The sequence below is a fragment of the Ascaphus truei genome, chromosome 4 (genome assembly GCF_040206685.1).
Source record: "Ascaphus truei isolate aAscTru1 chromosome 4, aAscTru1.hap1, whole genome shotgun sequence".
NCBI lineage: Eukaryota > Metazoa > Chordata > Amphibia > Anura > Ascaphidae > Ascaphus > Ascaphus truei.
The window spans coordinates 6840805-6868279 of NC_134486.1; the positions used below are offsets into that span (position 1 = coordinate 6840805).

The 27475-nt window shown below is 43.5% G+C and overlaps 1 protein-coding gene across 1 annotated transcript; it reads left to right on the top strand.

Moving 5' to 3' along the window:
* The first annotated feature begins 6664 nt into the window (after nt 1-6664).
* On the top strand, nt 6665-26216 carry LOC142492545 (antileukoproteinase-like). The gene is made up of 4 exons (XM_075595248.1): nt 6665-6817; nt 8055-8195; nt 16154-16319; nt 25822-26216. Exons 1-4 carry the CDS (start codon nt 6742-6744, stop codon nt 25829-25831), a joined length of 393 nt encoding a protein of 130 aa, XP_075451363.1. The 5' UTR covers nt 6665-6741; the 3' UTR covers nt 25832-26216.
* The last annotated feature ends 1259 nt before the right edge of the window (nt 26217-27475 follow it).

The window sequence follows — 27475 nt, forward strand, 5'->3', positions numbered from 1 at the left end:
TTTAATGGATTCTGATTTCATTGGGTGCAATTCTTCATTTATCCGCCAGGTGGCAGAAATTAAATAGTCAATCTGCAGGTGTTTAAAAACCAGATAAAAACCAAGTCTACCACAGAGGTCCATTGTGAATCGACCTTGGTCCTTGAAGATGCTGAAGACATTATCAAATGTAGGCGTTTCATAATAAAAACTTATAAAACACAATGCTCTGTGCTTTTTTCTACATTCCTACAGTATCCTTGCACAATTGCTGACGGCTGACTGGACTGGACACCATGTGTACACCGTTCACATATAAAAAACCTGACTGTAGTTATGCAGTATTATGTAGTTAATAAGTGCTATGTACATTTATGGCGCTATATAAATAATGACATACAATACAATATGTTCTGCAATTAATGCTGCAACAGATAACATGGCGACTGTAGCAGAAATATATGAATATTTCATTTTGAACTGATTTTTACAAATTTTCACCTGACGTTCGTGGGTGGAAGCGTTCGATAAGACAAACCTTAAGTAACGATCAGTGTTTTTTTCGCATCAACCCTCCACCCGGAAATAGAAGAGAGTATTGGGGTGTGGTGCCAGATTTGTACAGTATGTTTGATCATGACTACTTCAAAAGGACAGATAAAAGTTATAATTTGAGATAAAAAATTGATCAATTTCACCAACTGTGGAGATTTTATCAGCTGCGGCATTCATTGCAGAAAAAGTTATATATGAATAGCTACAATCGGCTCTTTATGCACACGTACTGTGGTGTACTGGTACACATTGCGTCCGGCGATTGTGCAGTGAGAAAATATGTGAAAAAGACAGTGTGATACAGTAACTTCTTCAGTACCAAGGTCAATTCACAATGGACCACTGTGTTTTTTTTTTTAAACACCTGCAAGTCGACACATTACTGTAGCACATGTACTGTACACATTAGAATTCACTACAATTCATGAATATCTGCCACCTGGCGGATACGCGAAGAATTGCCCCAATTAAATCTGAACCATTACAATTAAACGGATCAACCGCGAATCAACCACAGTTCAACCACGGGTGCCGGGCGGCGCGAATGCAGCATGAGCACGGGGGATGCACCATTTACTCCGCGTGGCATTCAGGACATGGAACCGCCATGCCCCTGAGAAGTTTTAGAATTAAGGCTGGCACCACAGTATTATATTTTGTAATGAATAGGGACATTTTTTCTATTTTGTTTTCATTTAGTACTTCCCTTTTTTTATTTTTTATTTATGAGTGTATTCCTATTTAGGTTTCTTGCTCTAATTAGGGACCTTTCTACTTCTTCTTTTCTATATCCCTTCTCTTCAAACTTTTTCTTTAATAAAAGTGCTTGTTGTGCAAAATCTGCGTCTTCCGTGCAATTTCTTCTTATTCGTAAAAACTGTCCGTATGGAATGTTTGATTTCCACTTTTTCAGATGGTTACTTTTAGAATGTAGGTAGCTGTTCGCATCTACAGTCTTAAAGTGTGTTTTTGTACAAATCTTGGCTTCTTCATTAAAAAATAATTAGATCTAGATAGTCTATAGAGTGAGCATCATGTTTTGATATAAATTTAACATTCATTTAGTTTGAATTAAGAAATACAAATAAAATCCATTAAGAGTTCCTCACCCCCCTTCCAGATATAAATTATGTCATCTATAAATCGTCTGTAAAACAGTATATTTTCTAAAAATGGGTTTTTATTCCATATATTCTGTTCGTCCCAGTATCCCATAAACAGCTTAGCGAAACTGGGAGCGAATTTAGTACCCATTGCTGTCCCACAGCATCGTTGGTAAAATTTCCCTTCAAAATTAAAATTATTGTGGGTTAAAATGAATCTTATATCATTTATAATAAAATCAGTCTGATCTGGGCACATTAAAAGATCTTTTTGTAAAACATATATTGCTGCTTCCATCCCTTTCTCATGCTCTATGCAGGTTATCGTAATGTTTTGATCCCCACACCCACACCCCCAAAATAAATAAAAATCACATAAATAAAGCATGTGCATGACTAGTGTCGCATTAAAAAGCTAGAGTACCGATTGAATATCAGAATATCAAGAATTTTTAGGCAGGCACTTGTCTGGAATAGTGCCGACACAGCACAATTGACCTAGATCAGGTCGTCTGACAATATAAAATTCTGGATAAGATCCAACAAATGCCCCGTGTCTCTTAGATGGGTTTGCAGATTTTTGACATGATCCTGTAAAAATGAATCTATAAATTGTGATAAGTTTGATGTGATTGAATCTATGCCCGAGACTATAGGTCTCCCTGGCGGTTCCGTGAGGCTTTTATGTATTTTGGGTACATGATAAAAAATTGGTGCTCTGGGGTGAGGAATATTTAAAAATGCATACACTGATTTGTTTAAAATGTTCTTATCCAGCCCATCTTTGAGAAGTTCTACTAATGCCTTTTGATAACCAAAAATTGGGTCAGAATTTAGCTCTACATAGGATATAACATCTCCTAGATGTCTCATGGCCTCCTTAATATACGCTTAATTAGGGAGATACATCCAACCAGGCCGAGGAAGACCAGGAGGGGAAGGGGTAGTGTCTCTAAGAGACAGAGAAATATGGGGATATCAGCCTCAGATGCCGCAAAGGAGACCCTACAGAGGGAGGAAGAGAAGTAACAGGTAGTTAATCTATCTAGTAAGACACTCGACATCCATCATTTAGAGGTGTTAAGTAAAGGACTCTCCTTTTCTCTAACAAGTGAGATGGTTCCCTTTGAATGCATCAAAGATCTTAACCTGTTTTCAAGAAAACTCCTATTACACAAGTTTTTTAAAAGAAGGAGAAATAACTTGATACAGGGGATATCACAAGAAAACATGACAGACATAGAACTCGATAATTTAGATATGCTGAGTGATCTTGTTGACGAATGTGCTAGGCCTCAGGTAAGTGGGCCTTTTACAGATCTAAAAAGTCGGTCGACTTTTACCCCCCCATTAGAGTCTTGCACCAACGTGGATGTATTCGTTAAAATTGTGACAGCAGATATTCTGCAATTACACAAAAGAATCAAGAGACATAACTTAACACATCTACAACGTTTGGCCCTAACTGACTTAGAGAAAGACCCGTCAATTGAAATAAAACCTTCAGACAAGGGCGGGAATGTAGTCCTATTGAACAAAGAGGACTATGCTATTGAGTGCAGGAGACTATTGTCAGACCATAAGAGCTATAGGGTGCTTCAGGAAGATCCGACGACCCTATTCAAAACTCAACTCCTAATCATATTGACCAAAGGATTTAATAATAAGGTCATATCCAAAAAAGAAATGGAGTTTATTATGGTAAAGAATCCCCAGATCGCTACATTTTACCATCTGCCAAAGCTGCATAAAAACAAATTACCGCCACCAGGGAGACCTATTGTCTCCGGGATTGACAGCTTAACAGCTAACGCGAGTAAATATCTAGATGTAGTTTTAAGACCATTTGTGGATTCTTTACCCTCCTTCCTACGTGACACTAAAGATGCTTTGCTAAGATTGGAGGATGTTACTGTGAGTCAGTACACATTACTTGTAGGACTAGATGTGGAGGGACTGTACACCAGTATCCCTCACGCTGTTGGCTTAAAAGCTGTAATTCATTTCTTGATCCAGCGGGATATTAGTTGTTACTCGCATAATGACTTTATTATCCAACTTCTGGACTTCGTCCTTACAAGGAATTACTTTATATTTGATTCAAAATTTTACCACCAGATCCAGGGCACCGCTATGGGGACCACATGTGCCCCCACCTATGCCAATTTATATCTAGGCTGGTGGGAGGAAACGGTGGTCTTCAGCGAAGCCCTGGAGAACTACACTATGTATGTGGAATGGTGGGGACGCTACATAGATGATATAATCATCTTGTGGAAAGGCCCCAAACCTCTCTTGAATCAATTTATTAATGTACTGAACCATAACGACCACAAAATCAAAATTACCTTTGAAGTCAGTGATACTACTCTAAACTTCTTGGATTTGACCATTTCAAAGCAAGCAGATGGTAGACTGTCAACTACCATTTACAGGAAGGAAACGGCGACTAATAGTCTCTTGCGCGCCGACAGCCATCACCCACATCACACCATAAAAAATATCCCTACGGGTCAGTTTCTAAGATTGCGCAGGAATTGCTCTACATTAGAGGAATTTAACAGACAGGCGGGGGATATGAGTGTGAGATTTACCACACGAGGTTACTCTAAGAAGGCTGTACATAGCGCCTATAGGAGAGCCAAAGAAACACCACGAACACAACTTTTAGTCGACAGACAGCATAGACCAATCGAGGATGAAAAAACAATACGATATATTGGCACTTTTAATAACCAATGGCAGGAGTAAAGGAAAGTCCTTGACAAGCATTGGCATATCCTACGGAATGATTCTGATTTAAGACAGGTGCTCAAGGAGTCTCCAACGATGACATGCAGGAGGGCTAGAAATCTGAAAGACAGATTGGTACATAGTCACTACAAAAATAATAAACAAAGAACATGGTTGGGAGACAGGAACCCATTGGCTCATACCCTTGTGGCCAATGTAGGACTTGTCTCTTCATGAAAGCCACGAAGGTAATCCCCAACCCACCAAACAAAAATTATGTTCTTAAGGACTTTATCAACTGTCTGTCAGTGGGTGTAGTATACCTTATCACCTGCAGATGTGGCGTGCGGTATGTGGGTAAAACCCATAGAGCCCTCAAGGTGAGGGTTTTGAACATCTGGGATCTATAAGAAATACCCAGGATACCCCCGTCGCACGCCACATCCACGACGAGCATAATGGTGACCCACAGTTTCTCACATTTTGCGGTATAGAGCATATACCTTGGGGCCCCCGCAAAGGCGATTGGGATAAACGCCTGCTACAGCATGAGTGCCAATGGATATTCATGCTGCAGACACTACAACCCAATGGTATGAATGAAGGATATATTTATTCATCATTCCTCTAGTTCACCTTATCCATATGCTCTGAAAAAAAAAAAAAAAACACTGATCGTTACTTAAGGTTTGTCTTATCGAATGCTTCCACCCACGAACGTCAGGTGAAAATTTGTCAAAATCAGTTCAAAATGAAATATTCATATATTTCTGCTACAGTCGCCATGTTATCTGTTGCAGCATTAATTGCAGAACATATTGTATTGTATGTCTTTATTTATATAGCGCCAAAAATGTACATAGCACTTATTAACTACATAATACTGCATAACTACAGTCAGGTTTTTTATATGTGAACGGTGTACACATGGTGTCCAGTCCAGTCAACCGTCAGCAATTGTGCAAGGATACTGTAGGAATGTAGAAAAAAGCACAGAGCATTGTGTTTTATAAGTTTTTATTATGAAATGCCTACGTTTGATGAGGTCTTCAGCATCTTCAAGGACCAAGGTCGATTCACAATGGACCACTGTGGTACACTTGGTTTTTATCTGGTTTTTAAACACCTGCAGATTGACTAATTAATTTCTACCACAAGGCGGATACACGAAGAATTGCACCCAAAGAAATCAGAATCCATTAAATTAAAACAGATCAACCGCGGTAAACAGAGGTGTGCCTGGCGGCATGAAGGCGGCATGAATACCGCGTGGAATACAGCGTGGAATACAGCAGAGCACACAAATACGGCTCAGTGATATTTTCGAATAATGGCGACTGCATCTGTATGTAATTAAAATTAAATTAAAACATTGCTATAGCCTGCTAGAGATATGCGCAGAGAGAGGGGCTGATTCTGTAAGCTCTCTCCATCTCTGCACAGCTCTCCCACACTGGTGCAGCACAGTAGGATTAACACAGCCGGGTCCCATTCAGAAGCAGGCACCCCCTCTGTATTAATCCTGATGGGAAACTGACCCCTGCTTTGCTCTTCACTGTGATCCCTCCACGCTTTGTCTGCGGTTCACCCGCTCAAGAACGGGGAAGAGTGGAGATGAATTTGACTGCATCTGTATACTGTAATATCTATCACAAGTGGTTTCAAGTGTCACACAGACATGTATACTGTATGTATAATATAACGTGTATAGTGTTACACAAACATGTGTAGTGTACATTAAGTATCACGGTGCTTTTAACATAATGAATTATACAGACAGCATTATATCCAATCTTCAAATTCAGAACCCAGAACTGCCAACACACCCCATCACACCCCATTCTTACAAGCCCTCCATAAACTAACTGAATGTTCCCAATATATAGGTGATATGGACACATGCTGGGTGTGCACATAAGATCATGTGTGAGTTGAGCTGTTTGTTTATCACCATCAACAAGGTAAACTACCCCCCTTTGGGCGTCTTAGTGCACCAATGAGCCTAAACTACACCAACCGGTTATTATGCAAGGGTTAATTCATTACTTAGGGCAGCTCTTCAGGTCTTGGTTCTGATGGGTTTAATATACATTTCTCAGTAGTTCTCAGGGTCCTGACAGCAATGGAGTAAACACATTTCATAATGATGCTCAGGTCGTCTTAATAACGTGCTGTAAGATGCTTATTGTGACATATTGCATTAAACAGCCCCAGGTCTGTTCCCTCTGTGTCCATAACTTCCCTTTTCCTTGTCATGTCCTGTCCTGTCCCCTCCCTTCCCTCTCCCTTGTCCTGTGACTGTGCCTTTTCACAGGGTATAAAGCCCAGTGTGTGACAGCCCTGAGGACCAGACACAGCTCCAGAGACCAACATGACTCCAACCGCTGGTGCCCTCTTTCTGGGGATCGTTCTGTGCTCTCTGGGAACATGGGCAGCAGTTACTGCAGGTAAGTAACATGGCAGGGAGATATGGGAGAGAGGTGAATATCGCAGCAGAGAGATATGGGAGGGAGGTGAGTAACATGGCAGGGAGATAAGGGATGGGGGGTGAGTAACATGGCAGGGAGATATGTGAGGGAGGTGAGTAACATGGCAGGGAGATATGAGAGGAAGGTGATTATCATGGCAGGGAGATATGGGAGGGAGGTGAATAATGCAGCAGAGAGATATGGGAGGGAGGTGAGTAACATGGCAGGGAGATAAGGGGGAGGTGAGTAACATGGCAGGGAGATACGGGAGGGAGGTGAGTAACACGGCAGGGAGATATGGGAGGGAGGTGATTATCATGGCAGTGAGATATGGGAGGGAGGTGAGTAACAAAGCAGGGAGATATGGGAGGGAGGTGAGTAACACGGCAGGGAGATATGGGAGGGAGGTGAGTAACACGGCAGGGAGATATGGGAGGGAGGTGAGTAACACGGCAGGGAGATATGGGAGGGAGGTGAGTAACATGGCAGGGAGATATGGGAGGGAGATGAGTAACACGGCAGAGAGATATGGGAGGGAGGTGAGTAACACAGTAGGGAGGTATGGGAGGGAGGTGAGTAACACAGTAGGGAGGTATGGGAGGGAGGTGAGTAACATGCAGGAAGATATGGGAGGGAGGTGAGTGACATGGATTGAGACATGGGGGGAGGTGAGTAACATGGCAGAGAGATTTGGGGGGGGGAAAGGAGTAACATGGCAGGGAGATATGGGAGGGAGGTGAGTAATACGGCAGGGAGATTTGGGAGGGAGTTGAGTAACACGGCAGGGGGATATGGGAGGGAGATGAGTAACATGGGAGGGAGTTATGGGAGGGAGGTGAGTAACACGGCAGGGAGATATGAGAGGGAGGTGAGTAACATGGCAGGGAGATATGGGAGGGAGGTGAGTAACATGCAGGGAGATATGGGAGGGAGGTGAGTAACACAGCAGGGAGATATGGGAGGGAGGTGAGAAACACGGCAGGGAGATATGGGAGGGAGGTTAGTAACAAGGCAGGGAGATATGGGAGGGAGGTGAATAACACTGCTGGGAGACATGACAGCGAGATTCAAGAGCTGACACTCTAGGACCTTAAAACACGGCTCAGTGGTAACCAAGTGGGTTTAACCTTTATTATTGAGCCTGTTACCTCCTCACAGTCACAGGCACGCAGACTATACATTGATGGTATCACTCTGATTGGTCTCTCTTTTGCAGTGAAACTGGGGAAATGCCCCCCTATTGTTGAGTTGTGTGTGCAGCCTTTACCAGAGCCCACGTGTGAGTGTGACAGTGACTGTACTGGCAATCAGAAGTGCTGTGATCACTGTGGATTTAAATGCTTGGACCCTGCACCAGGTAACGGAGCAACATAATCTTCTTGGTTGGTGTGTGACGTGGGATACTTACTCTGTAGTACACTATATTTATTTCATTACACATTAGGAGTCACTAATAATATAAGTATATATGCTTGCAACCTGTATATGAACTGTGGGATTTCCAAGTCCTGGGTTCCAACAGACCAGATGGCCACCAGGCTTGGTGCCACTGTGTCTCCTCTGGTCCCGGACTTAAAAGCCTCAGGGATGGCAAGGTGTTAGGGCAGGTGGAGTACAGGAGTTACACTCAATACCCCTATCCTGATAGCACAAAGGGCTATCCGGCCATCATTTGCCCTGCCATAGACTATGCGGAGCGTGGAATAGTGGGGGGCTCAATATGCTAAGAGGCAGAGGTGCCAGGTTGGCGCATGCCCCTTAGCATAGTTGAAGTCCCGCTTTTCAGCGGCCAAGTTATGAAAACAGAACGTAGAGGTCGCGGCTGGAATTACATCCCGTTTTGAATTCCAGGACTTTTGTGAGTACCTCCCGGTCATTGGAAAGGACTTGTACAGACTTCATATTGTAGTCATTTGGACTAGTAAAGTTTAGTTCATTAGCCCAGATCCCCAGTAAGTTTGTTTTATATTGCATATTGTGATCCATTGTGTGTATGTCTTTTCCTGGAATACATTACAATTTATTTTACCTCCTTGTTATGCTCAATCATATGATCCCGTTATAAAAGGTGTTAATAAACCTGGTCTCCCGTGACAATGATGCAGCCGGTTGTGTTCACACAGCGGGAGTCCCATTCAGAAGCAGGGACCCCCACTGTGTTAATCCTTTTAAGTCATTAGTCTCCTTACTGCGACTTCGTAAGGGCAGCGTTACCAACCATGTGGCTACATCGGTATGAGATCAGTGTGCCCCACCCCCCACGGCTTCAGGATACAGGTAAATTGGTGATAGGCTGGCAAAGAAATTCTCACGTGCTGATTGGCTGTAGTAGTTTGTGAATGCGACTCCAAAACCTATAAGAAACCTTGCAGCCAATCAGGACAGGAAATTCTAAGCACCAAACCATCAGCGGCAAATTCAAAGATGCTCTGGAAGAAATAGACGCGAGCCGGCTTCACAGATTTCCAGGCAAGAAATTTTCTAAGTCCCGCTTTTCAGGGGCCAAGTTATGAAAACAGAACGTAGCGGTCGCGGCTGGAATTACGTGCCGTTTTGAATACAAGGACTTTTGTGAGTACCTCCCGGTCATTGGAAATGGCTCGTACAGACTTCATTTTGTAGTCATTTGGACTAGTAAATTTTAGTTCATTAGCCCAGATCCCCAGTAAGTGTGTTTTCTATTGCATATTGTGATCCATTGTGTGTATGTCTTTTCCTGGAATAAATTACAATTTATTTTACCTCCTTGTTTTGCTCAACCATATGATCCCGTTATAAAAGGTGTTAATAAACCTTGTCTCCTGTAACAATGACGCAGCCGGTTGTGTTCACACAGCGGGAGTCCCATTCAGAAGCAGGGACCCCCACTGTGTTAATCCTTTTAGGTAATTAGTCTCCTTACTGGGACTCTGCGAGCACACGGCATTAGAAACATGCCCGTGGCGGATTTCGTAAGGGCAGCGTTACCAACCATGTGGCTATATCGGTATGAGCATTTTTTTGGATCTTTGGGACATGGTGTAGATGTGTATGAAAGCATGCAAACAATAAAGATAATACTTCTTAAGCGATAACTTTCTAGTAAACTTTTGTAAATCAATAATTGTCTCAAAGAGCTAAAAATGTCTCTATGGGGCAAACCTGAAATCCATATAAAGAAGAGAACGTCTCTGTTAGCTCAATGCCCGAGATGTTAATAATGTTATGATCCGTGACATTCAGAAGTCCTTTTTGTGTTTGTTTGCTCCGCCTTGCCCCAAACCTCCTCCTAGATCTTCTGGTCTTAATCCATTTTTTGAGCATTTCGAGTCTGAAAGGGTCAATATTTGTGGATTGTACTCATCCTCCCTTTTGGAATAACGTTCCCGAGGGCATGCTCCAAATTTTCTGTATCGCTGTTTCTCATCCAATTTGTTGAATGATACCGAATATGTGCCATTCTCTGTATCAGATACATCCAAGTTGAAGCTTGTGTTATCTCCATATCTGTCTTTCAGGATTGATTTCCTTGGGGTATACTGACAAGAATAATCTCTGTTAGAAGGTTGATTCCTTATTGGTGTCCTGTAGTTTCCTCTATTGACATTTGTAGCATACTGTAGATAAGTTTGATTTCATTTAGAATCGAGCTTGTCTCTCAAATTTTGCCTGCTTATATAACATTCTTCTCCATAGATGTGATGTTCCTGGATCATTTTTGATTGGTTCTTTCATTGGTTTTTGAAGAGTTCTCCGTGGTCTTAAATTCATAAAGTTTGGGTTGTAGGATTTTAATTTCCTCTTCCAAAATTCACGTTCTAATTTTGAACTGAACAATTACTGTAACTGCATGAGCTTCGTAGAGCAGTCGTCAAGCATAGTCTTCCAGTTCTCTTCAAAATCTTTAGTCTGGAACCCAAAAGTGGGGGACTTTTTGATCCGTAATCATCTGGGGATCCTCTTAACTTTCTGGTAGTTCTCAAGATTTGTGATATTCCACCATAAGTGGATATCCTGCATGAAACATTTTTCTAACTTGGAAAAATAGTCAATAAAATCAGATGGTTCATCACAGATGAGTTCCTTAGTGAAATCAAAAACATATTCAGCACGTCTGAGATTATTTGTATTGTCTACGCAGTTATGCACATAACTTCTGGTTTTAAATTCATTAAAATATTAATTGCCAGCATGATTAATTTCTGAAAAATTAGTCTTTATAAAAAAGGTTCAGTGCTTGGTCCTAAAAATTGGACGTGTTAGTGTGCATTCTTTTAACCCCTGCAATCACAGTGTATATCGGAGTGATGCTTTATTGACTGATTTTATTCAATCTAAATCCTTGATTTCTAAGAAGAGGAGGACCCCTGGAAATAATGCAAGCACATTTATACTGTTTTCATTTTATAAATACCACAAAGATTTTTTAATGCACTGATATCCGATCTGTTCCTTACTTCTGACCATATTTTCCTGAATAATTAATTTTATTGCATAATGTCTTATATTAACGGTGTATATACAAAACCTTCATTTAATCCTTTTAGGGAAAAATGTGTCCAAAGAGTAAATCCATTTTGATTCTATATGTAACACAGCTCTGTCCAGATCCCCCTCCTTATAATAGGGAGGATATGATCTACTCCTTGGCTTTTCAAAGATTTAGTATCTCCACCATGTAATTCTAGAACAGGACGTGAGTGAGTTAGGTGTGTCCAGTTTATTTTGAATGGATGCTATATGTTGGAAAGACCAAGAGACAATCAGGAGATGTGTCCTTGAGCATACAGCACCCAACACCGAGCTCCTGTAAACATGACTAACTTTTTTGTTTGGACAAAGCTCACAATACAAGCACCTAGTGATGCTCTATAAACTGGACTCTATATGCTAGCTTCATATGTTTAAATAGAGAAGCAAGACATTCTATGTTACAAACTGGTTTAGATATATTGTGCATTAATGCCTGTGAATTTGGAATATCGGACACCGCAGCTACAGTAACTCAATTCACGATTGCTTGAAAATAGTTGGAAAATAATACAAAAAAAATCTGCTACTGTTGAATTTATTGTTACTGGTGAGTGTTTCTGGAATTGACAAACATTGCCACTAGCCAATTATTTTCCAGTGAGAAATAATGAATTAAGTTGAACAGTGGAGACTCTATACACCCTTCCCCTAAAATGACTACAAAGATAACAAGTTGCAATTTAAACGGTCCTCTGTCTTCTCACCATCCAATTAATCATTGAGCACATGATCCTTCCCAGTATAGCTCATAACAAAGCCACATCAACTGCTCTCCTGGCCGAATGTCACACACCTAGGGTTGCTCATGCCTACTGCCCCTTGCCAGGCATGCCCCTATAATCCCCCTGGGACCACCCGTGTGTCCCATAAATCCTGAGCCTAATTGATGGTTTTACTTACTTTAGCTCCTGTACCTCCGGCACATACCGCCAAAGTTAAGGCCATTAAAACCTTCAACTAGCCTTGACTCACACCACAAACACCTCACTGCTATTTCCAAACCTTCTGCCAAACCCAAATAAAATATATGACTCCCATCCTCTGACAAGTGCATCCCATCCGGCCTAAATAACCCCCACATATTCCCTTCTAAATCCCTGTGTCTCACTGAGAAAAACCTACACTTATTAAAAACATTTCCATGTACTTTTTCCATTTCTTACTACATAGTAGTAAAATAGTAGGCTAAAATAAACTAGCTAACTAATCACATATAGAGTTAGCAATATGTGGAAGGGAGCCCCCCAGTAGAACAGCATGGAAATGGGAAATCCTGAAAATGGAAAAAAGAAGCAAATACTGTATAGTGAAGTGCTGATAAAAATGGACATCATTGTCCATCATTCCTTTGGGGAACCAAAAGGTTTCTACAAATGTTTAAAATTGAAAATGTGTACATTAAACACCCATGAATCCAAACAGGTCAGGGGATTCTCCTCAACTCAAACAGAAATACAATATACTATAGGTCAATTCATTATTTTTACGATTGTGCTCGCCACAAACCGGGACCAGACCAAAGGGGCTGAGGTTGGGTTATATAATCACCGACCTTAGTCCGCGCAGACTGATCTGGAGTGCGCAGTTCATAGTCGTACATGGCAGGGTCAGGATTGCAGAAGGCAGCATCATCGTTATTCAGGCAGGAGTTCGGCAACAGGTAGTCAGGAGTTCCCCGCTTCAGCTTAGGAGCGTGAGCGCGGGAGTAGCCTATGCGCGAGGTGCGGGCTCGGCCCATGATGCTGGTCTCAGCAGGGGGAGACAGCAGGCTGGCTGAAGTACACTGCGGGGCAGCGTCGGGGAAACCCAATGCTTCAGCACAGAATTCCAAAGCAGGCCTCTGCGTGGAGAATAGCAGCAGGCCTCAGGAAACAAATGGTAACCTCTGCTAGGGGAGAATGCAGCAGGTACCAGGAACCATTGCTGGCTAACAAACGCTTCAGCACAGGAGTCAGGAACAGGCCTCTGCGTGGAGAGTAGCAGCAGGCCTCAGGATACTCAGGAAACACAGGCCTCTACATGGAGAGTAGCAGCAGACCTCAGGAACTACTAAAGAGAACTAGAGAGGTTAGTACACAAGGAGACAAGCCAGGCGGCTTGTGGCAGAGACAGTAATGTCCAGAAGAAGGATTATGCTCGGCAGAGAAGCATTGTGGGAATGCAGTATTTAAAGGTCAGTGTACCAATAGCAGAAGGGGCATGTGACAACATTGCTCTAATGACTGAGCCTAGGCTGGGGCTGCAGTCACAGCTTGCACAGCTGCTGTAGATACCAGGGGGAGTGTTCCAGGAGTGCACAGGTCTGCAAGGCAAGATAAGCAGTAAACTGAGGTGTGGATTCCTTACAATTATCTGCGATTCAACTAATGTCGTTTATCTCATCCAACGTCCCTGCAATAAAAAGTACATAGGGCGTCCGACTAGGAACTTACAATTAGATTAGCAGAGAATATCACTAATGCAAAAAAAGGTCTCCTTCAGCACAATTTGTCAAAGCATTTCAAAGAATGTCATCAGCAGAATCCTTCAGGAATTAAATGTACGGGCATTAAAAAGCTTAGGTTGAGCTGGAGAGGAGGGGACTCGGTTAGTGACATCTCTAGATTAGAAACCAGATACATTAATTCCCAGTGGGCTCTATGTTGACATTGACCTAAGTGCATTTCTTATCAATTGATTTCCAATATGCATCCCAACTCATTCCCCTGCACCCTGTTCTCCAGTTCAAATGACATTGTTTATATTGCTACATTTCTCCCTTTATAAGTGATATATTAGCATTTTCTTGTATCCACTCGGTGATATACTCACATCTATCTTTCCTGTATATCTGTTTATTTTCAATTTGCAATTTTATTTTATACGTAATAAATGTGAATTGTTTTATGAATCCTATAGATTTATCCTTTTCATATTCATGCATTTCGTTATATTAAGGTCTCTTTCTGTATGTTCCATGGGTTTTGATGTCATGATTGATAGCAGAGTCTCTGTATGATTGGCAGAGTCTCAGACAGCAATCAGCTTATCAATGCACCTCCACACCTATATAGTTAGAGAGGTAGTATCATGTGACATCACCCCTGAGGAAGTTTATTTTGAAACGAAACACGTAGCGTTGACTTGGTACCTGCCGAGTTGCCTAAACAGACATGATGAACATTATCCAGTGATTGTATTTGGGAGCTGTGGCTTATACGGAGCTATTATATTATACTATCTGCATCAGAGTGCACAGACGCTTCAGACACTGCTGACGTCACCTGCTGGTAACGAGAAGGCGAGGAGGAAGGCAGGTGTGGTGAAACTCCAGGAGCCGTCCAATCAGCTGTTTGCAGTATGTCTGCCAGCGTGGAGTCTAAGGCTGTGGCCTAGAGTGGCCTAGAGTGTGCGCTGGCACTTGAGCGCAGTGACATCATGCGGTCTGCTTGACATGCGATTCCAGGCCATCTAGTTGCGCGCATGGGGGGGCATGGCCAGGACGTCACAGAGCTGGTTCACCCTCATGGGCAAACTGCTAACGTGACGCATCAGTGAGCAGCAAAATAAAATGTGACTGTCTCTGCAAGCAGAAAGCTCACGGGCACCCGCACCCTGGCCAAGCACATTCAGAGTTACCACTCTGATCGCACTAAGCACAAGCGCGCGTGCCCGCCTCGCTTCACCCCGGCCGAAGCCTAAGAACAGAGACGCTTACACCATATTGATTTCAGTACAGAGATAACTTCCGTAAATGTCCCAAATAAACTATTGGAAAAAAAAACGCTTTATAAAGCACCGCCTCGAACTCCGAAAAACACATCCTAACGACCCGTATAATTCCCTCCAATAACTCGGCTGAAATGGGTTGCCTAGCACCCATCTCTATCAGATAGATATTATACTTTAGAGTTTTATATTTTAATTAGATGTATTACATAAAGCAATATTTAGAAAATATAAGAAATACTGCTGTAAAATAAAAACAAGCCCCTGCAACACGGAAAATAAAGTACAAATTACAAATAAACAGCTGTTCATGGTGGGACCCTAATTAAAATGAATATGCAAAGGTGTATTCATTATTTTTCAAGACCGCCAGATCCAAACTTTTACATTAGACTCTCGCAAACGCTGTTATAACAAAACATATGCTTTACTATTGTTGTCTTTCAATAAAACCTGTCAAGTAATCTTACTAGTAATGTCTTTATCCTGGGGACAGAATGAAATACCTGATGTTGTTTCAGTGCATGTGGTATGAAGATTATAACAGGATGGGATATATGTGTTATTATGTATTAATGTAATAGGTGTTACAGCTGCACTGCTACTCCCAGTGCTCACATGTATACAAGTCCTCTATATAAGTGTTCTGTGCACATACTGCACCGACACACTTTATTCGAGCAAATACCCGGTATGTACCTGGCAGATACCTGGAATGCGCCACTCCTCACCTCTAACAAGCCCCGTTGCATTTGCCTTCCCAGCCTGGGTTCATGCCTGGCTGATGGGCGGCTGATCTGTTAAATGATAATGATTAGGATTTAATAGGCTGCAATGCTTCGCGTGTCTACCAGATGGCATAAATTCATGAATTGTAATGCAGTATATATATATATACTGTGCAGTATTGCAGCCAGCGGGAATAAAATGCTTCAATCCCTGCTTGGAAAATAACTCAATGCACTCGGGCAGAAAACAGTCACAAACCTCAATACACCCGGGTATACCCGAATTCGTGGGACTAGCCAAGCTCGAATAAAGTGTGTCGCCAGTGTACATCTCTCACACTGTATACTGGAATACTTTGTCTCTCAGTTACAGTGAAACCAGGAGAATGCCCAGCTATGGGAATGAAGTGTCCTATAGACGATGAAGTGCTAGATCTGCCCAAGCCATGGAGTTGCAGTAATGACAATGACTGTGAAGGGGAGATGAAGTGCTGTGGCGCCTGTCAGAGTTATTATTGTTTTAATCCAGTCAGGTAACTAAACAATGTCACATTTCTGGTTGGTGCATGCAGTGGGATCAACATTCATAAGAACTGTTTATTGTTCACGTACTTACAGAACTTGTATTATTGGGAATTAAGCCTTTTGTATCTCTGCCTCGGATCATTTTTTGCATGAACACTTCATCATCACCCAACAAAACCCCAGCAAATAATTTGCAGGCCAAAATGTGACACATTGGTCCTCCTCTAGTGCCGACTAATTTCTCACTTATTCAGCATTTAGTTTTGCAGAAAAGTCTGTGCAGGACCCAGTGGTGAATACACATATTGCATGTTAATCTTATTGTACCGCGCTATGAAATATGTTGGCACATTACAGATTAATGATAATTATAATGTTCTATTCCATGGCCCCTTACTAAGTGTCAAAGTGACCGCCAGTGAACTCACAATCAGAAATGCTGTAACTATGGCTGTCAGCTGATGTGTATTGAGTTGTGAAGCTGCCAATGCATTAATAACACACATATACCATGAGGACAAAGCATGTAATAAGTAAACAAGAACGTGTTTCTGGAACACTTCTTATGCTGAAATACAAATACACATTACATGAACATGTCTTTCATGTATCTTTTGCGTTATTTTATTTCTTATATTTCTTACTCAGAGAGGTCACAACTTTCAGGTCAGCAAAGTATTTTTCTAAAGTACTGGTCAGGTGCTTAATTTCAAGAGATTCTAAAGTTTGAATCTCATTTTATAATAGTGTATAGCAAATGGAATGGAAATGTAAGCTTACAAATAAAAGAGTAGTGCTACTGCTGCTATATAAATATTACATACGTTGTATGGAAAACCCTGAGAACTCAACACTTTGGCCATGCATCAGCTCGGGCTTTTTTGGGGGAGTATTATTAGTTGGAGTTATTGAGATGAATATAAAATTCTGTATTTCTGGTCTCCGTTTGCCCCTTTTCTCAGTTTGAGGATACACTTCCAGGTCTTACATAGTTTGATCACAGCAGGCTAATGACTTGTGTTATATAGGGGAGAGCTGAGACACCTCCAGGTCTTACATAGTATGAGTCTCGCTGGCTAATGATGTGTTATATAGGGGAGAGCTGAGACACTTCCAGGTCTTACATAGTGTGAGTCCCGCTGGCTAATGACTTGTGTTATATAGGGGAGAGCTGAGACACTTCCATGTCTTACATAGTGTGAGCCCCGCTGGCTAATGACTTGTGTTATATAGGGGAGAGCTGAGGCACTTCCAGTTCTTACATAGTGTGAGCCCCGCTGGCTAATGACTTGTGTTATATAGGGAAGAGCTGTGAAACTTCCAGGTCTTATAGTGTGAGCTCCACTTGCTAATGACTTGTGTTATATATAGGGGAGCACTGAGGCACTTCCAGGTCTTACATAGTGTGAGCCCTGCTGGCTAATGACTTGTGTTATATAGGGGAGAGCTGAGACACTTCCAGGTCTTACATAGTGTGAGCCCCGCTGGCTAATGACTTGTGTTATATAGGGAAGAGCTGTGACACTTCCAGGTCTTATAGTGTGAGCTCCACTGGCTAATAACTTGTGTTATATAGGGGAGAACTGAGGCACTTCCAGGTCTTACATAGTGTGAGCCCTGCTGGCTAATGACTTGTGTTATATAGGAGAGAGCTGAGACACTTCCAGGTCTTACATAGTGTGAGTCCCGCTGGCTAATGACTTGTGTTATATAGGGGAGAGCTGAGACACTTCCATGTCTTACATAGTGTGAGCCCTGCTGGCTAATGACTTGTGTTATATAGGGGAGAGCTGAGGCACTTCCAGTTCTTACATAGTGTGAGCCCCGCTGGCTAATGACTTGTGTTATATAGGGAAGAGCTGTGACACTTCCAGGTCTTATAGTGTGAGCTCCACTTGCTAATGACTTGTGTTATATATAGGGGAGCACTGAGGCACTTCCAGGTCTTACATAGTGTGAGCCCTGCTGGCTAATGACTTGTGTTATATAGGGGAGAGCTGAGACACTTCCAGGTCTTACATAGTGTGAGCCCCGCTGGCTAATGACTTGTGTTATATAGGGAAGAGCTGTGACACTTCCAGGTCTTATAGTGTGAGCTCCACTGGCTAATAACTTGTGTTATATAGGGGAGAACTGAGGCACTTCCAGGTCTTACATAGTGTGAGCCCTGCTGGCTAATGACTTGTGTTATATAGGAGAGAGCTGAGACACTTCCAGGTCTTACATAGTGTGAGCCCCGCTGGCTAATTACTTGTGTTATATAGGGGAGAGCTGAGACACTTCCAGGTTTTACATAGTGTGAGACCCGCTGGCTAATGACTTGTGTTATATAGGGGAGAGCTGAGGCACTTCCAGGTCTTATATAGTGTGAGCCCCGCTGGCTAATAACTTGTGTTATATAGGGGAGAGCTGAGGCACTTCCAGGTCTTACATAGTGTGAGCTCCGCTGGCTAATGTCTTGTGTTATATAGGGGAGAGTTGAGGCACTTCCAGGTCTTACATAGTGTGAGCCCTGCTGGCTAATGATTTGTGTTATATAGGGGAGAGCTGAGGCACTTCCAGGTCTTACATAGTGTGAGCCCCGCTGGCTAATGACATGTGTTATATAGGGGAGGGCTGAGACACTTCCAGGTCTTACATAGTGTGAGCCCCACTGGCTAATGACTTGTGTTATATAGGGGAGAGCTGAGGCACTTCCAGGTCTTACATAGTGTGAGCCCCACTGGCTAATGACTTGTGTTATATAGGGGAGAGCTGTGACACTTCCAGGTCTTACATAGTGTGAGCCCCGCTGGCTAATGACTTGTGTTATATAGGGGAGAGCTGAGGCACTTCCAGGTCTTACATAGTGTGAGCCCCGCCGGCTAATGACTTGTGTTATATAGGGGACACTGAGACACTTCCAGGTCTTACATAGTGTGAGCTCCGCTGGCTAATGACTTGTGTTATATAGGGGAGAGCTGAGGCACTTCCAGGTCTTACATAGTGAGAGCCCCGCTGGCTAATGACTTGTGTTATATAAGGGAGACTGAGACACTTCCAGGTCTTACATAGTGTGAGCCCCACTGGCTAGTGACTTCTGTTATATAGGGGAGAGCTGAGGCACTTCCAGGTCTTACATAGTGTGAGCCCCGCTGGCTAATGACTTGTGTTATATAGGGGAGAGCTGAGACACTTCCAGGTCATACATAGTGTGAGCCCCACTGGATAATGACTTGTGTTATATAGGGGAGAGCTGAGACACTTCGAGGTCTTACATAGTGTGAGCCCGCTGGCTAATGACTTGTGTTATATAGGGGAGAGCTGAGACACTTCCAGGTCTTACATAGTGTGAGCCCCACTGGCTAATGTCTTGTGTTATATAGGGGAGAGCTGAGACACTTCCAGGTCTTACATAGTGTGAGCCCGCTGGCTAATGACTTGTGTTATATAGGGGAGAGCTGAGACACTTCCAGGTCTTACATAGTGTGAGCCCCACTGGCTAATGTCTTGTGTTATATAGGGGAGAGCTGAGACACTTCCAGGTCTTACATAGTGTGAGCCCGCTGGCTAATGACTTGTGTTATATAGGGGAGAGCTGACACACTTCCAGGTCTTACATAATGTGAGCCCCACTGGCTAATGTCTTGTGTTATATAGGGGAGAGCTGAGACACTTCCAGGTCTTACATAGTGTGAGCCCCGCTGGCTAATGACTTGTGTTATATAGGGGAGAGTTGAGGCACTTCCAGGTCTTACATAGTGTGAGCCCCGCTGGCTAATGACTTGTGTTATATAGGGGAGAGCTGAGGCACTTCCAGGTCTTACATAGTGTGAGCCCCGCTGGCTAATGACTTGTGTTATATAGGGGAGAGCTGAGGCACTTCCAGGTCTTACATAGTGTGAGCCCCGCTGGCTAATGACTTGTGTTATATAGGGGAGAACTGAGGCACTTCCAGGTCTTACATAGTGTGAGCCCTGCTGGCTAATGACTTGTGTTATATAGGAGAGAGCTGAGACACTTCCAGGTCTTACATAGTGTGAGCCCCGCTGGCTAATTACTTGTGTTATATAGGGGAGAGCTGAGACACTTCCAGGTTTTACATAGTGTGAGACCCGCTGGCTAATGACTTGTGTTATATAGGGGAGAGCTGAGGCACTTCCAGGTCTTATATAGTGTGAGCCCCGCTGGCTAATAACTTGTGTTATATAGGGGAGAGCTGAGGCACTTCCAGGTCTTACATAGTGTGAGCTCCGCTGGCTAATGTCTTGTGTTATATAGGGGAGAGTTGAGGCACTTCCAGGTCTTACATAGTGTGAGCCCTGCTGGCTAATGATTTGTGTTATATAGGGGAGAGCTGAGGCACTTCCAGGTCTTACATAGTGTGAGCCCCGCTGGCTAATGACATGTGTTATATAGGGGAGGGCTGAGACACTTCCAGGTCTTACATAGTGTGAGCCCCGCTGGCTAATGACTTGTGTTATATAGGGGAGAGCTGAGGCACTTCCAGGTCTTACATAGTGTGAGCCCCACTGGCTAATGACTTGTGTTATATAGGGGAGAGCTGTGACACTTCCAGGTCTTACATAGTGTGAGCCCCGCTGGCTAATGACTTGTGTTATATAGGGGAGAGCTGAGGCACTTCCAGGTCTTACATAGTGTGAGCCCCGCCGGCTAATGACTTGTGTTATATAGGGGACACTGAGACACTTCCAGGTCTTACATAGTGTGAGCTCCGCTGGCTAATGACTTGTGTTATATAGGGGAGAGCTGAGGCACTTCCAGGTCTTACATAGTGAGAGCCCCGCTGGCTAATGACTTGTGTTATATAGGGGAGACTGAGACACTTCCAGGTCTTACATAGTGTGAGCCCCACTGGCTAGTGACTTCTGTTATATAGGGGAGAGCTGAGGCACTTCCAGGTCTTACATAGTGTGAGCCCCGCTGGCTAATGACTTGTGTTATATAGGGGAGAGCTGAGACACTTCGAGGTCTTACATAGTGTGAGCCCGCTGGCTAATGACTTGTGTTATATAGGGGAGAGCTGAGACACTTCCAGGTCTTACATAGTGTGAGCCCCACTGGCTAATGTCTTGTGTTATATAGGGGAGAGCTGAGACACTTCCAGGTCTTACATAGTGTGAACCCGCTGGCTAATGACTTGTGTTATATAGGGGAGAGCTGAGACACTTCCAGGTCTTACATAGTGTGAGCCCCACTGGCTAATGTCTTGTGTTATATAGGGGAGAGCTGAGACACTTCCAGGTCTTACATAGTGTGAGCCCGCTGGCTAATGACTTGTGTTATATAGGGGAGAGCTGACACACTTCCAGGTCTTACATAATGTGAGCCCCACTGGCTAATGTCTTGTGTTATATAGGGGAGAGCTGAGACACTTCCAGGTCTTACATAGTGTGAGCCCCGCTGGCTAATGACTTGTGTTATATAGGGGAGAGCTGAGGCACTTCCAGGTCTTACATAGTGTGAGCCCCGCTGGCTAATGACTTGTGTTATATAGGGGAGAGCTGAGACACTTCCAGGTCTTACATAGTGTGTTCCCCGCTGGCTAATGACTTGTGTTATATAGGGGAGAGCTGAGACACTTCCAGGTCTTACATAGTGTGAGCCCCGCTGGCTAATGACGTGTGTTATATAGGGGAGAGCTGGGGCACAAGCGCCTAACATTCACTCAGCTCCAAGCTGAATATTACACCCCGTTATACAGTCACACACACTTCTCGTGGGAATAATATATAGACCCCAATGTGATATATCTTTGTATACACAGAGTGTGGAAAAAATGTATATGAATAAAATGTGCAAATGTTACAGCCAAATGGTGTTTTAAAAATGAAGTTTATCAGGGCAGTTTCAGTGCAAATAACATTATTTTTTTTCTCTTGTATCACTTTGAGCCAATACAGTATGTGGCAATACAGTATGTGGCAATACAGTATGTGGCAATACAGTATGTGGCATGGTATTTTCTGTAATAGTTGCTCATCGTGCACAAAATTGTCATTTTTCAGCTAGAGAAGTTAGAGAAGCGTTACACAATGCGCTATATCCCCTGCACTAAAAAGCACCCATACAAAATCATCCTCACACATCCATTTTCTATCCATGCTTCTCCTCCTCGCTTCTGGGGATATCTCTCCCAATCCTGGTCCTTGCCTTATTCCTACATGCGCTCGTCCTCGCCTGCCAACTGCAACCTCTACTCCTTCTGGTGTCAACCCCTCCAACCTCATACCCATCCCCTGGCACCCTCCCTCCTCTCTCCCTTTCTCCTGTGCCCTTTGGAATGCTCGCTCCCTTTCTAACAAGTTCCTCTCTGTGCATGACTTCTTTCTCTCTCACTCTCTGCTCCTATTTGCTATAACTGAGACCTGGCTCACTTAGTCTGACTCTGCTCTGGAATCTGCTCTCTCCTATGGTGGCCTTTCCTTCTCCCACACTCCGTGCACTGATGGCAGGGGTGGAGGCGTGGGGCTCCTGCTCTCCTCTCTCTGTCATTACCAAACCCTTCCTATTCCTCCATCATTTGAGGCTCACACTGTCCAGATTTTCTCTCCTCTCTCTGTTCATGTGGCGGTCATCTATCGCCCACCAACCTCAACTCATCCCCCTTCTGCCTTTCTCTCTCACTTTGAATCCTGGCTCTCTTTCTTCCTCTCCTCAGACTCCCCTGTTCTTCTCCTTGGGGACTTCAATTGCCACATTGATGACCCCTCTCTCCCTTGGGCTTCCCGCTTTCTTTCTCTAACCTCTTCTTTTGGCCTTCAACAGTGGACTGCAGCCAGCACCCACAAGGATGGCCACTACTTAGACCTGGTTTTCACTAAGAACTTCTCTCTCTCCGATTTCTCCATTTCCCCTTTTCCTCTCTCTGACCATCATCTCATCTCATTCTCTCTATCTCGCTTCTCCAATTCTCAACCTCCATCTACACCCTGGTTCTGCAGGAACCTGCGCTCTATTCACTTACCTGACTTTGAGTCCACTTTACGCTCCTCCCTCTCCTCTCTCAGCTCTGCTACAGACCCTGACAACCTGGTCAGGAACTACAACTCTGTCTTGTCCTCCTCTCTTAATCTACATGCCCCACTTTCTCTCTGCCGCACTCGCCCTTCTAACCCTAGACCCTGGCTAAATTCCCACACACGCATGCTGCGTTCCTACACTCATTCCTCTGAATGCCTCTGGAGGAAGTCTCACACCCTCGCAGACTTCCTTCACTACAAATTTATGCTATCCTGTTTCAACTCTGCCCTCTCGCAAGCTAAACAAGCGTACTTTTCTGCACTAATCAACATGCACAGTCTAACCCACACCGACTGTTCTCTGTCTTTGATACTCTACTCAAATCACCCTCAGCTGCCTCTCCTTCCTCCATCTCCGCTCAGGACTTTGCTGACTATTTTAAGGAAAAGGTGGAATCCATACGTCAGAACATCCCCTCTGTTTCTTCTTCCCATCCTAAACCTCTTCCTAACTCTCCTCCTGCCTTCCTTGACTATTTTTCCACTGTCTCAGAGGAGGATGTATCGCTGTTGATCGCCTCTTCTCCCTCTACCACTTGCCCTCTTGACCCCATTCCCTCTCATCTCCTAAAACCTCTTGCTCCTACTATAATCCCTACGCTCACACACAATTTTAACTCCTCCCTCTGCTCTGGAACCTTTCCATCCTCCTTCAAACATGCAACAGTCATACCATTACTCAAAAACAGCAAGCTTGACACTACCTGTCTTTCTAACTATCGACCTGTCTCCCTCCTGCCTTTTGCCTCTAAACTCCATGAATGTCTTGTATTCTCTCGCTTGCTCCATTTTCTCAACACCTATTCTCTCCTAGACCCTCTACAATCTGGCTTCCGCACTGCTCACTCCACAGAAAAACTCACTAAAATAACTGACGACCTCCATGCTGCCAAAGACAGAGGTCATTACACTCTGCTCATATAACTCGACCTCTCTGCAGCATTTGATACTGTAGATCACTCTCTTCTCCTTCACATTCTCCATACACTTGGTATTCGGAACAAAGCTCTATCCTGGATCTCATCCTACCTCTCCCATCGTACTTTCAGTGTCTCTTCTGCTAACACCTCCTCCTCCTCTATTGATCTCTCTGTGGGGGAACCCCAGGGCTCTGTCCTGTGACCTCTTCTCTTTTCTCTGTTCACACTCTCTCTAGGTGACCTAATAACATCTTTTGGGTTTAAATATCACCTCTATGCTGACGACACACAAATATACTTTTCAACTTTTCAAAATATACTTTTCAACACCCGACCTTACACCTGCTATACAGACCAAAGTTTCTGAATGTCTCTCTGCTATATCATCCTGGATGGCCCTCCGTCGCCTTAAACTCAACATGGCTAAAAAATAGCTCCTCATACTTCCTCCCAAACCTGGCCCTACTACCTCCTTCCACATTACTGTTGGAACTACGATCATTCACCCAGTAGCCCAAGCACGCTGCCTAGGGGTCACACTGGACTCCTCTCACACATTCGCCCCTCACATTCAAAACATTTCTAAAACTTGTCGCTTTTTCCTCCGCAATATAACAAAGATACGCCCTTTCCTCTGTTGCTCGACTGCTAAAACTCTGACTCAGGCCCTCATTCTCTCCCGTCTTGATTACTGTAACCTCCTGCTATCCGGCCTTCCTGCCTCTCACCTGTCTCCCCTACAATCTATCCTAAAAGCGGCTTCCAGAATCACTCTACTCTTTCCTAGATCTGTCTCAGCATCTCCCCTCCTGAAATCCCTCTCCTGGCTTCCAATCAAATCCCGCATCTCACACTCCATTCTTCTCCTCACTTTTAAAGCTTTACACTCTTCTGCCCCTCCTTACATCTCTGCCCTAATTTCACGCTATGCACCATCCCGACTCTTGCGTTCTGCTCAAGGATGTCTACTTTCTACCCCCTTTGTATCTAAAGCCCTCTCCCGCCTTAAGCCTTTTTCACTGATTGCCCCACACCTCTGGAATGGCCTTCCCCTCAGTACCCGACTAGCACCCTCTCTATCCACCTTTAAGACCCACCTTAAGACACACTTGCTTAAAGAAGCATACGAATAGCACTGTGAACCTTCTGAACACATGATACATTAAGCTTGGCCCCCTGCAGACGCACTTACCAGAACTCCCTCCTACTGTCTCTGTACGTTCTCCCTACCTACCAATTAGATTGTAAGCTCCTCGGGGCAGGGACTCCTCTTCATTAATGTTATGTTTATGTCTAAAGCACTTATTCCCATGATCTGTTATTTATATTATCTGTTATTTATTCGATTACCACATGTATTACTACTGTGAAGCGCTATGTACATTAATGGCGCTATATAAATAAAGACATACAATACAATACAATATTATAATGGAATGTGCTCCAATATGGGGGAGATTCCCTGAGCTCTTGTAAGTGTTATCGGGGCTCGATTCTGTGTTATCTGCATCGCAAGTTAAGCCTGAATTTCATTACACAAAATAACATAGTATTTTCTACCTTTTTAGTTCCGAATAAATGAAGCTGATGAAGCCGCCGCCAGCGAGAAGTGAGGAACATCCTACACAACGCAGCCCGTTCCCATGGAAGTGACGTAATTAGCGGAAGCCTCTGAAGGTCGAAGTCCCTGATGGGATCTGATAGCGGCGGTGGGAAACCCCAGCAGGGATACAAGTAACCCCCTTTCCCTGTCAGAGAGGCCTGTGACACAGTGTAACGCAGCGCATTGCAGGCCCCTCGTGCAGGAAATGGGAGTATCCTTGTGTTACATTACTTCCTGGATATTATTTTGGTTTGTTTCTCAGCCTGTGGGGTCATTGTTTGGGGATTGGTATCTGTTCTGCGCATATTACTCTGTCTGTAGATGCAGCTGCATTTAATAAAGACACTTTGTAATCACTCAGATCTGTCTCCTGCTGGAATTTGTCCCCTCAGACCTGTGGAGGTTTTTAATGCAGAATAAAGAAGAACTAATGGCTTCAAATATAAATATTACAATATTACACCCAGTATGTTAGCATCACAATATTATGCCACGTAAGGCTGTTTCTCACACGTGTATCAGCTCGTGCTTTGGGGAGCGTCAGTAGCTTAGTTAGCTTTGAAGCAGCAGAGCCCAGTTCCAATCCCAGTGTCAGCTTCTTGTGAGCTTGGGTGAAACGCATCAGGGGCATTTATTTAATAGGGGCGTAAGACACCTATAATATCATATCCATTCACTTAAATGAGCTGTAAGGTATGTTCCAGAGACGGAAGGTGTCTTAATAGAAGAGCATGGATAGGGCACTAAATTTAGGTCTTCTCACAAAATCAGAATGTCATATTTGATATATTCCAGCACCTTCTATCCCCATCCTATATCATTCACCTAAAGTTCACAAGTCACTCACTAACCCACCAAAGCACCCTATCATTTCACGGATTCATTCTATTTTTTCAACAACTTGTTTTAAAATGTTCCTTCTCACCTATTTATTACACACCGCTTCAGTTCTTCAATAACTAAATACGATCACTTGGGATTCTAATGATAGATTAGCCACTATAGACATCCAATCACTTTATACCAGTATACTCCACTCTTGAGGCTTTAAATCAACTTATTTCAATTTATCTTTACTTGGCACACAAGCACTCACACAACAACAATTTATTTATCACTCCTTTTGTATTGTATTGTATTGTATGTCTTTATTTATATAGCGCCATTAATGTACATAGCGCTTCACAGCAGTAATACACATAGTAATCAAATAAACAACAGATAATATAAATAACATATCATGGGAATAAGTGCTTCAGACATAAAGTAACATTAAGGAAGAGGAGTCCCTGCCCCGAGGAGCTTACAGTCTAATTGGTAGGTAGGGAGATATTACAGAGACAGTAGGAGGCCATTCTGATGCATCTGCAGGGGGCAAAGCTTTATGTATCATGTGTTAAGAATATCCACAGTGCTATTCATATGCTTCTTTAAGCAAGTGTGTCTTAAGGTGGCTCTTAAAGGTGGATAGAGAGGGTGCTAATCGGGTACTGAGGGGAAGGGCATTCCAGAGGTGTGGGGCAGTCAGTGAGAAAGGTTTAAGGCGGGAGAGGGCTTTAGATACAAAGGGGGTAGAAAGCAGACATCCTTGAGAAGAACGCAAGAGTCTGGATGGTGCA